The sequence below is a fragment of the Zootoca vivipara genome, chromosome 14 (genome assembly GCF_963506605.1).
Source record: "Zootoca vivipara chromosome 14, rZooViv1.1, whole genome shotgun sequence".
In the NCBI taxonomy this organism is placed as follows: domain Eukaryota; kingdom Metazoa; phylum Chordata; class Lepidosauria; order Squamata; family Lacertidae; genus Zootoca; species Zootoca vivipara.
In genome coordinates, this window is record NC_083289.1 from 20952229 (window position 1) to 20967885 (window position 15657).

Genomic DNA, 15657 nt, shown 5'->3' on the forward strand with positions numbered 1-15657 from the left:
CTAATGAATGGCAGGTGTACTAACTGACTTGAAATGCTTTAATAACAGCAAAAACATGTAGAATCTTGACATGTGTTTTAATCTGGCCTTCCCCATGTTGTTGATTTTATTTTTTGAAGGTTTTAAATGACTTGGGTTTTTTTTTACTGACAATTTAATAGTTTGATTCTTTTTGTAAATTGTCTTGAGGGTTCCACCACCTCAATCAAATGGTGTTTGTGTGCTTGTGTGATATAGATGATAGATACAGATAGATAGATAGATAGATAGATAGATAGATAGATAGATAGATAGAGTTACATTCTCTTTTTCTTGTCACCTTGTAACTGCTGAAATATTTTAATGCAGCCATTGATAATTACTTTTTCCTGATGTTTATTTTAAAAAAAAAAACAGTTAACAGATCCAGATGATATTCTGGCAGACAGGGAAAGACTGCTGCTTGGGTAGAGTGCTAAAAACCCAAACTAATGATTTTAGATGGATAAAGTCATAAATAGGATACTGTGACCGAATATATGTTGCTTCACTATTCTTACCTCCTGATCCCTTAAACGTGTTGAACTTGTTGTACCTGCAGGTGGTAGTGGGGAAATCACATGACTAATTGCTTTTACATATTGTGTGGAGTATGTAATAAAAAAATTGTTGGCACATCCAAGATTGGAGAGAGAAGGCAAGCCTCCTACCTTTCTACCAGACACCTTGTTCACTATGTGCTGGGATTTAAAAAACAAACAAATGTGCAAGCCTTATTGTATAATGATTAAGTCATAAAAACGGTACACAATTTACATCATCACCATCAGCCACAGGAGCAACACTAAATGATTAATTCTCAGAAAGCACCTGATATGAAATTACTGTATTAATGATACCACAGTGTTACTTGACTAGAATAAATATTGTTACACGCCACACCGATACCAAGTTCTGTATGTATTTCCTTTTGGACAATGAAGCACAGGGCAGACAGCGGTGTCTTTATGAAATGTGGTGCATTTACACAATCTGAGCCTAGGATAGAGGGTGCTCAGGATTGCACCCCAAGAGGGTCCGTTACTTCTCTCATAGGTGCAGCATGCTTGGGTCTGCAAAAGGAGAAATCAGTCATGCCCTCTGTGTCTCCTTGTTACAGCTTGTCCTAGCCAGCCCACATGGTGTTCTCCTCTGTTGCTCTGCTTGCCAAACTGCTTGCAAAACTGATAAGCCTTTTCTGTTCACTTATGTCATTCACCCTGAAATCTGAAACCGCTTTGGTCTCCACCCACCACCAACGCACAGCTAGGGAGGGGCTCCCCCCCTCCTTATGTGGCACATTTTTGCCCTCTTGGCGGCTTCCTGGATGGGCTAATCTAATGACCGGCCGTCGTCAGCCTTCCTTTCAGTGAGCCTCATCTGCTGAGCTGGCCTGTCTCGTTAGCAATAATAATAATAATAATAATAATAATAATAATTTATTATTTATACCCCGCCCATCTGGCTGGGTTTTCCCAACCACTCTGGGCAGCTTCCAACAGAATACTAAAATACAATAATCTATTAAACATTAAAAGCTTCCCTAAACCAAATTAATCAATGAAAGATCTACATTGGCTCCCAGTACGTTTCTGAGTACAATTCAAAGTGTTGGTGCTGACCTTTAAAGCCCTAAATGGCCTTGGTCCAGTATGCCCGAAGGAGCGTCTCCACCTCCATCGTTCTGCCCGGACACTGAGGTCCAGCGCCGAGGGCTTTCTGGTGGTTCCCTCATTGCGAGAAGCCAAGTTGCAGGGAACCAGGCAGAGGGCCTTCTTGGTAGTGGCCCCCGCCCTGTGGAACGCCCTCCCATCAGATGTCAAAGAGAAAAACAGCTACCAGATTTTTAGAAGACATCTGAAGGCAGCCCTGTTTAGGGAGGCTTTTAATCTTTAATCGATTATTTTATTCTTCTGTTGGAAGCCGCCCAGAGTGGCTGGGGAAACCCAGCCAGATTGGTGGAGTATAAATAAATTATTATTATTATTATTATTATTATTATTATTATTATTACTACTACTACTACTCTAAACTTTTACTAATTCCAGCATTGATGGGTGACTTGCACACACAGACTCTGGCCTCCAACATTTATTACAGTATATTATAAAAAACACAATATGTGATAACTATAATAAATACTGCTACTGATGTTCCTCAGCATACTATTTTCCTTTCTTCACAAATTGGTATATTCAGTTCCCTGGCCCGAAATTCCCAACTCCCTTTATTATATACACTGTGTTATTACCGGTTACTTAGTCACACTTTTTCCTTCCTTGCCTGACAACGCTTAGCTTTCTCCACACTTTCTTTATCTGATCTGATTTATTAGGCTTCTTATCCCCAGCATGCATTAGCATATAATATTCTGGCTGGAGTTATAATGAATAAAGCTTGATTCTTTTTTTTTTTAACATCAGTGGTTCCCCGTTAAGTAAGTACTGTGGGGCCCCTGTTTTTCAAAAGCAGAAGCCATGGACCCTCTACTTTTGACAATTCTGATAGTTATGGTGCCACAGAACCTCAGGGATCCGCATACCACCTAGTGGGAACCACTGTTTTACATCGTTTAATGGCAAATTCACACCATACAATACTGTATGTAATTTTTATTAAACTTTCTGTTTTACAATTTAGAATATTCATTTAAACATCCTTAAAATATAAGTGACTTCCCTTCTCCTTCCGTGGTTCATTTTGCATATCACAAATCCCTGCATATTTTACACAAACTAAACTATTCAGTATTCCTTTATTATATCCATCAAGACCTATTTACACTGTTGAATTTACCTTAATGCTGCCATCGTTGTCAAGTGTACAGTTTCCCCCAGTAAACATTTCCCAATCTTCTTTAAACATATGTTCTTGTTCTCTTATTCTAGACACCATACATTTAAAGCACTACAATGCCGCTTTAAACAATCGTAGCTTCTCCCAAAGAATTGTGGGAGCTGTAGTTTGTTTAGGGTTCTAAGAAGAGGAGCGGAGCCAGGAGGCTCTGTGTGGTCAGCAGCCATAGCCCTGCTGGGCTATGTGTGCCTAATGAGGCCAACCCCCGAATCAAGGACTCATGGGATATCAGGCATCTAAGCTGTACACCTCTGACTACAAGGAAGCTGTGTTGGGTGGAGTAAGGGCCATAGCTCAGTGGCAGAGTATCTGCTCTACACACAATAAGGTTCCAGGTTCAGTCCCTGACATCTCTAGGTAGGGATGGGAATTGTCCCTGTCTAAAGCCCTAGAGAACTGCCACACCAGTCAGCGTAGACAATACTGAGTTAGATGGGCCAAGAGTCTGATTCAGGGGTCGGCAACCTAAGGCCCATGGGCCGCTTGTGGTCGTTTAACTGGCCCACAAGCTGCCCCCCCAACCGAGCCACGTGCTCAACGAGTCCCTGAGTGCTGCACTAAACCGGCGCGGCATGGGGACTCGTTTCTGCGGTGCCAGAAATCACATCTGCGCAGACACAGACACCGGAAATCGCGTCTGCTCAGATGTAGATGCCAGAAATCGTGGGCGTGCACACTCCAGCCCACAGAGGGATCTCCACTGGAGTGAACCGGCCCAGGCAAGGTAAACCTTGCCGACCCCTGATTTAATACAGTGGTACCTTGGTTCCCGAATGGCTTAGTTGTCAAACAAATCGGCTCCCAAATGCTGCAAACCCAGAAGTAAGTGTTCCGGTTTGCAAATGTTTTTCAGAAGCTGAATGTTTGCCATGGTTTCTGATTGAGTGCAGAAAACTCCTCCAGCCAATCAGAAGCATGCCTTGGTTTTCGATCGGTTTCAGTTTGTACGTTCCAATACTTATGACAGATACAACATTTACAAGTGCTATAAAAGAGAGAGTGCATTTAGTTATGTATTTAAATTAGACTTTTATTACCATTACAGCAGTCCAAAAGTACAGTAGCAGGACATTACATCATAACATATATAAAGGAAAAAGTAAATTAAAGAAATGATGACACACCAGTATAAATGAAGACATCCTCATTTCCCAAGCAGGTGTGGATGATGAATGTCAAGCATAGGAAATAAAATCCCACCAGATGACATGAAAGTATTCTGGAGCCTCCCTGGATATATGCAGTTTATGTTCACATTTTTTCTGCAATAGCCAAGTCCAAAGACAAACATAGATTTTTCAGGGTTTTCCATGGCTGAGCTATTGAAATTCTAGCAGCAGCTAAAAGTTATTTAGAGCAAAAAGTTTTCATGTTGTTAGTCCACATATTCAGTGGATATGTTGTGGGGAGACCTAAACCTACCATTTAATTATTTTAGATATTTCTTGATATCCTTGAGAACAAAATAATGACACCCAAGGGCATGATGTAAGAATGTCCGCGAGGGCCCACAGTTCTGCCACCAATCCTGTGTTGACCGCAATGTGATATGAGACATCACAGGTGTACAAATGCAATTTGTGCAGAACCACACATACGATGAAAGAGATTTATAAGGCCTTGCTATACAGGGTGATTTCCATTCAGACTCCTATATTTAAATCCTTCTCCCAAGAACATTTCAGACCCAGCAGCGGACCCAGGGGTAAATTCTAAAAGCACTATGTAAGTAATAGAGACCAGTGCTTTGCCTCTGTGATCCCTGACTCAATACAATAGATTTAAAATTAGTCAGAGATCTAGAAGCTTGCACTTGAAGTGACTCATCTCCCAGTATATGCCAAAGTTGATATTTCTGTAAACAATTTAGACACCGGCCCCCCATTTTTAATCTGATCTGTTCCCCCGAATTAGGAATATCATTAACATAGAAGTAACGCAATCTGAGCTTGTTTTTTCTGTTCCTGTGATATAATAGCTTTACACAGAGATGGATCAACCACCTTAGGGAGGAATAGTGGGAAAGGCATTGTTGCCAGGTCTTCCAAATCTTATATGCGTTCAGGGTAAATGGGTTGTGAATAGTCTGCAGTACAGAGGAAGGCAAATTACAAAACAGCAAAATCCATTAATCCTTATGAGACAACATTTCCTGTTCAAAATAAATCCAGGTTTTACCGAGAACAGTGCATTTATAACATCAGAATGACATGAAAATCACTAACCCTCCCCCCAAGTTACAAAACATACACTTTTGTCTGAATATGGTACCCTAACTGGATTTTTCCTCCATCATTTATGTAAGCAGCATCTTGATAACTGTGAGTACTGAGTAGTTCCTAGGTCCTAGGAAGAGGGCCTTTCACCCAGTTCCACTTACCTGCCCATAATAATCTGTTTTAAAAACAGGTTTTGTAAGTTATGTCAAAACTGTCTGTGGCACCGCATTCTGTAATAGTAGGGTCTGCTAAGCTGAACTTCCAGAGACTTTTACCTGTTAGGTGTTCTTGAATGAGCAGTCATGCTTTTTCATTTCCATGCCAATCTTTTCCATTTCCTATATTCCATGCCAATCTTTTCCATATCCTGGTTTCAAGAAAAAGGCTTGAATAGAGGGAGCTTTGAGGATGTGGAAAATGACTCAGTGCTTGAGCCTCTCCATTGCATGCAGAAGTTCCCAGCTTTAATCCCCAGCGTCTCCAGATATGGCTAGGAATGTCCCTTCTCTGGAATGTATTTATTATTATTATTATTAATTTATTGCGTTTATATCCCACTTTTCCCTCCAAGGAGCTCAAGGTGATATACATGGTTCTCTTCCTCCTTCTCTTCCTTGCTATATTTGGAATCTTAGGTTGAGTCATTGTGACTGGCCTAAGGTCTCCTAGCAAGTGTTGTGGTTGAGTGGGGATTTGAACCCTGGTCTCTCATCACTGTAACCCCTACACTACACTGACTCACTGCAAGTCAGCATAGACAATACTGAACTGGATGGGCTTTTGGTCTGACTCTGTATAAGGCAGCCTGCTACTGTGGTAGAATCCTCAATACCTGTCAGTTCGTGTCCAGGTGGGAAATAACTGGGCGAGACCGAGATATGAAGCAAGGCACCCAGTAGGTGATATTTATTAATTGCCTAGCAAGTTCCAAATCCTCCAAGAAGGAACAGGCTCCATTCAAGCCTCTACACAATCCTTTTTATGCTTTTCTTAGGGTGTTTTCCACCCATGCGCACAAGCTTATTTATTACAGCTTAATATTTCTAAAATGTTTATTGTTATTTGTCAAGTATGCTAAGGGCTGGTTTCTAGCATCTGTGATGCTCACCAGAAGCTGTCTGCTACTTACTTCTGCTTCTCGCTGGGTAGCTCATGCCCTCCAATAACCGGGGGAGCCAAATGGGAACGCTCGTTTTTTGGTCAGCTGCTCTGGTGCAAACCAGCTGACTCCCACCAGAACGCCGAATCAAAAGGCAGGACGTCCCAGGATTCAGTCAGAAGCTGGAATGGCTTCTGAAATTCCATGATGTCCCAGCTGAGCAGTATAGTAGGGTATGTACAGTGGTACCTCGGGTTACAGATGCTTCAGGTTACAGACGCTGCAGGTTACAGACTCTGCCATCCCAGAAATAGTACCTCGGGTTAAGAACTTTGCTTCAGGATGAGAACAGAAATTGCACAGCAGCAGCAGAAGGCCCCATTAGCTAAAGTGGTACCTCAGGTTAAGAATAGTTTTAGGTTAAGAACGGACCTCCAGAATGAATGAAGTTCTTAACCCAAGGTACCGTTGTGCATGTCTTGTCAGTACTTTTGTTATGACCTTTGCTCTGTTAAATTTGTTCACTGTTGTCAGGGGGACTCCCTACAGGGAGCCTCCCCCCCCCCCCGTCATCCTGACCAGCACTTTGCACAGTGATAGCACGAGCAGCGAGTCAGGAGGAGGAAATGAGGAATGGAGGGAGGGCTCAGTGCGGCGTCTGAGCCTTGGCTACACTCTGGGGAACAGAGCGGGCAGATAGGGCTCCGAGACGGGTCAGAGCCTTGGCACCACTCTGGTTGAGGGACAGCGGATGAGGGGCTCAGCGAGACGCCGGAGCCCAGGCGCCGCCCCAGTCAGCAAGAGGGGAGACTGGACTGCAGTAGCTGAACGATGTGGGTGGAGATGCTCCTTCAGGTATACAAGACCATGGCCATTTAGGGGTTTAAAGGTCAGCTCCAACACTTTGAATTGTGCTCAGAAACGTACTGGGAACCAATGTAGGTCTTTCAGGACCGATGTTATGTGGTCTCGATGGCTGCTTCTAGTCTCTAGCCTAGCTGCCACATTCTGGATTAGTTGTAGTTTCCAGGCCACCTTCAGAGGTAGCCCCACATAGAGCATGTTGCAGGAGTCCAATGCAGTAGTTCCTAGGTGGCGACCCAGTGTCTGTGTTCCTTTGAGAAGCAATATACGGCGGAGGCTGTTGTAGCTTTAAGAAATATGGTTTATTCACATATAGACACCTTTAGTTTGTATGGAACAAGTACAGAACTTGCAGCATAGTCATATCAAGAGGGGCTTGTTACCCACAGCAGTGCAGCTCCACAGCAGTCCAAGGCATCTTTCCCAGCCTCCCCCCCCCCAAAAAAATGGGTCCTTCACCACCTTCTGGTACCACCCCTCCATCCTCCTGTTCCTAAAAAAACTAAGCCTCCTTTATTTATTTCCATGCTAAAACCCAGCTCTTTTGATGTTTTGAAGTACTAATAATGGTTAATCCCTGCTTCTGGGAACCCATAGCAAAGGGCTTCACCAGATTTCATCAACACTTGTGGATTGACTAGGATTAAAGGCTAGTACACACTTGGGACATTGATGTAGGTTAATTAACTCTCCACATGCTAATTGCTCATGCTAGTACGGTAAGTTGTTGCTGACATCCATCTGTCTCAAGAGACTATGGAATGCACCTCCCCTGGACGCAAGCCTGAGCAGCGTGTATGGCCTCTCTGATGTGGCCAAAGGAAAACAGCAATACGTTTGCAGCTTGGCTGCAGGAGTTGCCAGAATACAAGGCACCATCCAACCATCTTGGAGAGTTTACTCCCTTAGCCTTTTCTTCTCACAAAGATATCCCACAAGGCAGTGGAAGCTTAGGATCAAGAGCAGGGGTCGGCAAGGTTTTCTGGCCATGGGCCGGATCATCTGTGGGCTGGACATGCGCGGACATGTGCAGGAAATCACGTGTGTGCATGTCCGTGGCGCCGGAAATCTGGCTTCTGTGCATGCCCGGAAGCCAGAAATAGGTTCTGCGCATGCCTGGAAACCGAAAATCGCGCCTGCGCAGAAGCGATTTTCGGCATCTGGGCATGCGCAGACGCGGCTTCTGGTATCTGCGTGTGATGCCATTTCTTGCACCACTCAGCGAGTCCCCGGATCTTTACTCCTTGAAATATGGCAACTGCAACTTAATAGTCACAGATTATTGTTCCCTCTTTCTATAAATATGCACACTGCAAAGTACCAGCAGTAGATCAGTAGCTGCCAGCCTGATAGGGATCTTTGCTAGGCATGGCGTTCCCGATGAAGTGTTCAGTGACAATGTTCCACATTTGCAGAATTCAGGCAGTTTGCTGAAGGATGCAATTTTCAACACATTACATTAAGCCCCAAATTTCCCTAGTCAAATGGATTTATAGAAAGGTCTCTCCAGACCAGGCATCCCCAAACTCGGCCCTCCAGATGTTTTGGGACTACAATTCCCATAATCCATGACCACTGGTCCTGTTAGCTAGGGATGATGGGAGTTGTAGTCCCAAAACATCTGGAGGGCCGAGTTTGGGGATGCTTGGTCCAGACCAGAACAGTCTCAAGCACGTCGGGCGCTCTGGTGCTGTGGTGCGGAGATCGCTCTGGTCCGTTTCTTGCCGGTGGGCGGGCGCAGCGCACAGCACGGTTTCCATGGGGCGGGGCGGCGCCCTGGCGCCCCGCACCACCCAGACTACTCCTAGAGCCGGCCCTGGTCCAGACAGTCAAAAATCTGAAGAAGAAAGCTTTTGATTGTGTACAAGTCCCTGTTGATTTACAGGAGCACATCACTAGAAAATGGTTGGTCTCCTGCTCAACCATTTTAATGGGAAGGTTATTAGAGCTAATTTGCAGATACCTGAAGATTTATTACACCTTACAACTAATGAAAGTCCCAAAAGAAGGAAGGAAAGCCAAAAGATAATATTTTAACCAGAAGACCCATGCACTTCCAGAACTTAAGCCAGGAGGCAAGGTTTGCCTGATAAATTATTCCACAGGCACTTGGGACCAAAGGTGTACAGTTGTAGAGCAGCTATATCCAAAGGTCTTTCAGAGGGACAATAGAAACTTTGTGTCCCATAACAGCTGTGGTTAATCAGCCTTCCCTGAATGTTTCCTAGAAGTATCAGAAAGTACCGGTAGTGATTCTGGCTGCAGGCAACTAATTAGTAACTCATCATGTCAAGAACAATCTGATAGCAGGGCCTGCTGGATCCCTATGATGGACAAACACATACACGTTCTACCAGAAAGATAAAATCTCCAGAATGGCTTATAGAGATGTGTTAAAATGCACTATGCTTTACAGTACTATGTACTAGGCATTAGCCAAGATCAGTTATTTCCCATAGTAGATGTTTATACAGTTTATGCAGCATAATGACCATTGTTGTTGTTGTTTAGTCGTTTAGTTGTGTCCGACTCTTCGTGACCCCATGGACCATAGCATGCCAGGCACTCCTGTCTTCCACTGCCTCCCGCAGTTTGGTCAAACTCATGTTCGTAGCTTCGAGAACACTGTCCAACCATCTCATCCTCTGTCGTCCCCTTCTCCTAGTGCCCTCAATCTTTCCCAACATCAGGGTCTTTTCCAGGGAGTCTTCTCTTCTCATGAGGTGGCCAAAGTATTGGAGCCTCAGCTTCACAATCTGTCCTTCCAGTGAGCACTCAGGGCTGATTTCCTTCAGAATGGATAGGTTTGATCTTCTTGCAGTCCAAGGGACTCTCAAGAGTCTCCTCCAGCACCATAATTCAAAAGCATCAATTCTTCGGCGATCAGCCTTCTTTATGGTCCAGCTCTCACTTCCATACATCACTACTGGGAAAACCATAACTTTAACTATACGGACCTTTGTCGGCAAGGTGATGTCTCTGCTTTTTAAGATGCTGTCTAGGTTTGTAATTGCTTTTCTCCCAAGAAGCAGGCGTCTTTTAATTTCATGACTGCTGTCACCATCCGCAGTGATCAAGGAGCCCAAGAAAGTAAAATCTCTCACTGCCTCCATTTCTTCCCCTTCTGTTTGCCAGGAGGTGATGGGACCAGTGGCCATGAGTCTGGCAACCCTACATTCGGTACATCTCTACTATTTTTCAGAGTTGTGTAGTTTCAAGTTGCTGAAAGCTCATCTTGAATGTAATGCTGAGGTTGTATAATCAACATGACTCCATTTTGGGTGTTTGCTGATGCCTATCTTTTCAAAAAGTTGTAATATACTCCTCAGTATTGGCAGTAGCAAAGCACACCAGTGCAAGTAGATAAATAGGTACCACTGTGGCGGAAAGGTAAATGGCGTTTCCATGCACTCTGGCTTCCGTCACGGTGTCCTGCTGCGCCAGAAGCTGTTTAGTCATGCTGGCCACATGACCCGGAAAGCTGTCTGTGGACAAACATCAGCTCCCTTGGCCTGAAAGCGAGATAAGTGCCACAACCTGGACTTAATCGTCCAGGGGTCCTTTACCTTTACTTTTTACCTCTCACAGTGGCCAACCAGATGCTTGTGAGAAGGCTGCAAGTAAGACCTGAGCACCCGAGCACCTTCCTCTCCTGCAGTTTCCAGCAATTGGTATTCAGACACATAATGCCCCCAACTGTAGAGGTAGAATCACGGAATTATAAAGTTGTAAGGGATACTGAGGTCATCTAGTCTAACCCCCTGCAGTGCAGGAATCTCAGCATGCGGTCCCCCATCCAATTTGAAAACATGCTGGAACGTGCTTAGCTTTGCCAATGTGCTAGCAGTCTTCTTGCTACACCATTCCTCTTTTAAAGACATCCAAGTCGGTGGCCATCACTGCCAGATGGGCAGAAATTGCTAAAAATGTCCGGGAAAACAATATTTTTGTTTTGTTTTAGCGAATTTGACAACTTTGGCAGAAAACAAAGCTCCACAACTTTTCTGTCCGCCTTTTCACTGTTCAAATTACGGCAACCCTAGCCAGAGCCCACAGCATGGGTATTCTTCCAAACTGCAGTTCTGATCACTCACCACTTGGGGCAGCCATATACAAGGCTGAAGTTTCCAGCTCCTGATAATACGGTATGCTCCTCTTTTGTTTTGTGATAAGGCTTATTATTAAAAGTGCCCAAAGTCCTGTTAAACCTCTGAAGTCCCGCTGAGAAGTGTGGCAATGCACTGGTGCACAGCGTGACCTGTTCTAATATAACTGCCTCAGCATCCTTTTGCTTAGCCAGAAGGACGAGTCTAGCCTGCTGTACTCCTTTCATTTCTGGGTTACTGGAGAACAAGTTGCAGAGCCACCTGGTGCTCTGCCTGTAGTCAGGGCTCTGTGGTACTATGGCAGCCAGAAAATCTGGTTTCTGCAACTTCAGTTGGGCAGGTGCTCTCTTTTTGCATCATTTAGCCTGCAATGGCTCCTTATCCGTTTGCCCTACTGAAAACTGCAAAGCTCTGTGATGTTTGAATGCTGGCAGGTTCAATATAAGCATGATCCTTCTACATTCCTTGCAATAGAATCAAAGAATTGTAGACTTGGAAGGGATACCGAGGGTCATCTAGTGACTAGTCCAATCCCCTGCAATGCAGGAATCTCAACTAAAGCATCCATGACAGATGGCCATCCAAACTCTGCTTAAAAACCTCCAAGGAAAGAGAGTCCACCACATCTTGTGGGAGTCTGTTCCACTGTCAAACAGCTCTTACTGTTAGAAAGTTCTTCCTGATGTTTAGTCGAAATCTCCTTTCTTGTGGCTTGAATCCATTGGTTTGAGATGTACCCTCCGGAGCTGGAGAAAACAAGCTTGCTCCATCTTCCACAAGACATTGTGTGTGTGTGTGTGCGTGCGTGCGTGCGTGTGCCTCCAGAAATGGGAATCCTATCATGATCACCTTACCCAAAATGTACCCACTCATCAGCTTCAATCGGCAGGACTAACACTATTACAGAAGCCACATTAGATCCATTCCACATTTGTAAGAACCTGATATTTTAGTGTGGCAGCATCTACCCTTTGGAACTCCCTGACTATTGATATCAGGCAGGTGCTTTCACTGTACTGTACTCTTAATGATATCTGCTAAAAACATCTTTGTTTAGACAAGCCTGTACAGATGTTTAGGAAGTTGATGTGAGTCTTAATTTGTTTTTAAGTCTATTTAACTTTTTTTAATGTCCTAAATAATTGTTGCTAATTTCTCTTAGTGGTGATCTTATTGTTGTTTTTGTAAATCACTTTGAAGTTTATTTTTACAATCAAATGGTGTGTAAATTTTATGAAGTAAAATTAGCTGCATATGTAATTTCAATGGTTTCCCCACACTTTGGAGAGTGTAGAGCTTTTTATGTGTGCACATTGCACTATGTTCATTCAGCACTTGGCCAGTGGAGACCCAATTTATGTGGGCAAATGAACCTCTGTTAGCTGCCCAGCAGCCCCCTACTTGCCTTGTCACTTACAACCAGATGGAGGCAAAAAGAAAAATTTGTTGCCTCTGCCTGTCATTGGCTCTGGCGCCCCCTACTGTTGGGCTCCCTGCTTTCTGCCCTGCCAGACACAAAGGGTACCAGCTGCTACTGCACTTGATGAATTCGTGGAGGGTAAGGCTGTCACTGGCTATGAGTCATGATGGCTACATTCAGAACCTAGATAGTGATAGGCAGATAAAATGGGGAGGGGCTATGCAAAACAGGACTGACTCCATTCTCATTGGCTCCTATCAAGATCTGTGGGGTCAAGTAAATTTGGGGGTGCTGTGGAAGAATGGGATGGGGAAGCTGGGGGAGGGGTAAAATCTGTCTTCTGCCCCCAGGCAGTGGGTGGCCTAGCTTTTCGCTTGCCACAATGACTGGCATTGTGTCAGTTTTCAAATATTTCAGGGTACTTTCAAATGTTACAGAATTACGCCCCAAAGGCCTCCTTTTCATATTGTGTTCTGACTTCCGTCAGACCTGCCTTTGTTTTCTGTGGCAGTTTACTATTACTGATATAAATTTTTTGTTAAGTCATTCCCCCCCCCTCTCTCTCACACACAAAAAAGCACACCGTCAGTTGTGACTGGCATGCTTAAAGACCCTTTATCTTAAAGCCTATGTCTAAGCAGCCTCTTTAAAAGGCTGGCTTCATTATCATGGCATCTGCTCACCGTGAATGAGTGCCTTTCAGAAGTCCCCATTATAAAGTTCAGCCTGCTCTGGTTTATAGTTCAGTAATAAAAATTTGCTCTAGGCTGTAAGTTGGGGGTACAAAGCATTTCTTCATACAACAATTGCGGTTGTTGTTTTTTGTTTTTTATAAGGCATTGAAGCATGGCACTCTTACAAAAGTTGTTCAGTATGCCTTTAGTTTTACCTCATAGATTAAAAAAAAAACACGTTTCAAATGTTTGAAATGCTGGCTGCTTTGCATAGGAATCGACCTGCATACGGTATACACACAAAAACACACAAAAATCCCTAAAGGCAAAGGGTGAGGGTCCCATCCTCTCTCAGGCTTCTCGCTGCCTACAGAATCCTCCACACCATCCTCCTCTTCTTCCTCTTCACCAGACAGCAACTTCCATCCCAAACCTGCCCCTGAGACACAAGCATGAAGCATTAGCCCAGTCCAGTGACACATTCCAGCCAGGCAAAAGCACTTGAGGCTGCATAGCAGAGGCAATGAAACATGTGGCCTAGTGGCAGGGATCATGGTCCGGGGAGAGACCCAGGGCCACACAGAGAGGGCTCAAGGGCTGCATTCAGCCCCTATAAGAACCCCAGATGAGCCTGCTAGACCAGACCAATGGCACATCAAGTCCAGCATCCATCCTGTTGCACCTTAGTATTGCACAAACCCATCTTAACAACACAGTTAATTTAACCAGCAGAGTAACTTCTTGTCCTAGCTTATGCAAAAAAGGAGTCGTTTCTATCAGGACTTTCTATCGGTGCTTTCCCACATTTTGGCAAGATGTGTATATGTGTATAGATGGATTTCAGATAAGCAAGTATCGCTTCACGTGGTAGAAGTACTCTTTGTTGTGTGTGCGTTAGTGCTAATGCTGGAGTTCCACTTATGTCTGCAGCTGTGGACATGCACAGGAATGGGAGAGAAATTTGATTCAGTTTGCGTTTAAAGGTGAACCTACCTAATTTGTGCATTCTGATACAGTATATGAACTGAAACATAGCCATCTTTGAAATGGGCCCGTCTCCAAATTTTGCAATGCAAGCAGCAAATACAAAAAACCCCCACAACCATTACAGTCATACCTCGGTTTACGACCCGCTCGGGTTGCGAACAGTTCGGGTTACGAACTCTGCACCCCCGGAAGTGTTTTCGGCGGGGCCCCCCGCGCATGCGCGGAAGTGACGCGCACGCTTTGTGCAGAAAATCGCAAAAAAGTGCTTTGCGCATGCGCAGAAATAGTGCTCGGTTTGCGACCTTTTCGGGTTACGAACCGCAATCCGGAACGGATCGTGTTCGTAACCCGAGGTACTACTGTATTTAAATAAAGTGTGCATAAAAACGCATATATTAGTGAAAATAATACCCAAGAATGCACCACGTCAGGGAAAGTTGCTTTGCACAAATGTATATACTGGGCAAAATTTCATGAAGACACATATATTAGGAGAAATTCGATTTAAAATACTGGTGGTTTTCATCAGGACCTTAAAAAATAAATCACAAGCAAGGAAATATTGAGAACTCACATGGAGAACCTCCATGCACACATTATGTGATACAGCCTCAAGAGTCAGCGTCTGACTTGTACCAAGAAAAATTATCCTTGTCCTTGACGTAGAGAAATACCCTTAGCAGGAGAGGGCAACATGACCCAGTGCATTTGCGTCTCTCCTGCTTCTCACTGCCTCACCCATTTCCTCCTCCCAGGTGAACATTGTTGCCTCACCACAATTTCTACTACTGATACTTAGATGTGTATATACTTGTGAATTGATTTGCATTATTTAGTTGGCATGCAGTTGCAGAAGATCTTGTCGTGTTCATGTCTAAATGTTACAAAGCGGTCGCAGTCTCGGTGCGTGTGTTTGTTAATAGACTAGCACGGACTAATTTGACCCCTTTTCCTTCCCCTCAGAATGGCACACATAATAAAATTTGTGAATAGCTGGTTTTGGTGGGAGAACATCTGGATGCCTGCCAACTGTAGCTGGGCGAACTTTGAAGATCACAATGGATACGTCTTTCCGAAACCACGCGAGTTATTGGTCACAATTCCATATGCATTTGGGATGTTGGCTCTTAGGTTCTTTGTTGAAAGGTATCTATTTCTCTTTTACTTTTATCTATTGCTTTTCCAAAGCTCCAAGAATGCTAAGGCAATGGGAAGGTTACTTCAAATTGGCCGCACATAGCTGTAATGTTACGAAGCTGTGTGTAGCTTCCTTAGAATTGTTTCTTGTTTGGTCTTGAAGCCTCTCGAAGTAAGTGCCTTGCTCCTTTTTTATATTCTCTTTCTAGCTGAATAGATTTTTGTAGCATTGAGTTTATACCTTAGACCACATGCCTCCCAAGGATCTAAAACTGAG

At 44.1% G+C, this 15657-nt stretch overlaps 1 protein-coding gene across 1 annotated transcript in view; it reads left to right on the forward strand.

Annotated features, from left to right (window-relative positions):
- The window catches only part of CERS3 (ceramide synthase 3), a 51249-nt gene that overhangs the window by 290 nt on the left and 35302 nt on the right, over nucleotides 1-15657 (forward strand). Inside the window, exon 2 of the mRNA XM_035130782.2 lies at nucleotides 15207-15389. Within this exon, the coding sequence (XP_034986673.1) occupies nucleotides 15208-15389 (182 nt within the window). The 5' untranslated portion in view covers nucleotide 15207. The remainder of the gene's footprint in view (nucleotides 1-15206; nucleotides 15390-15657) is intronic.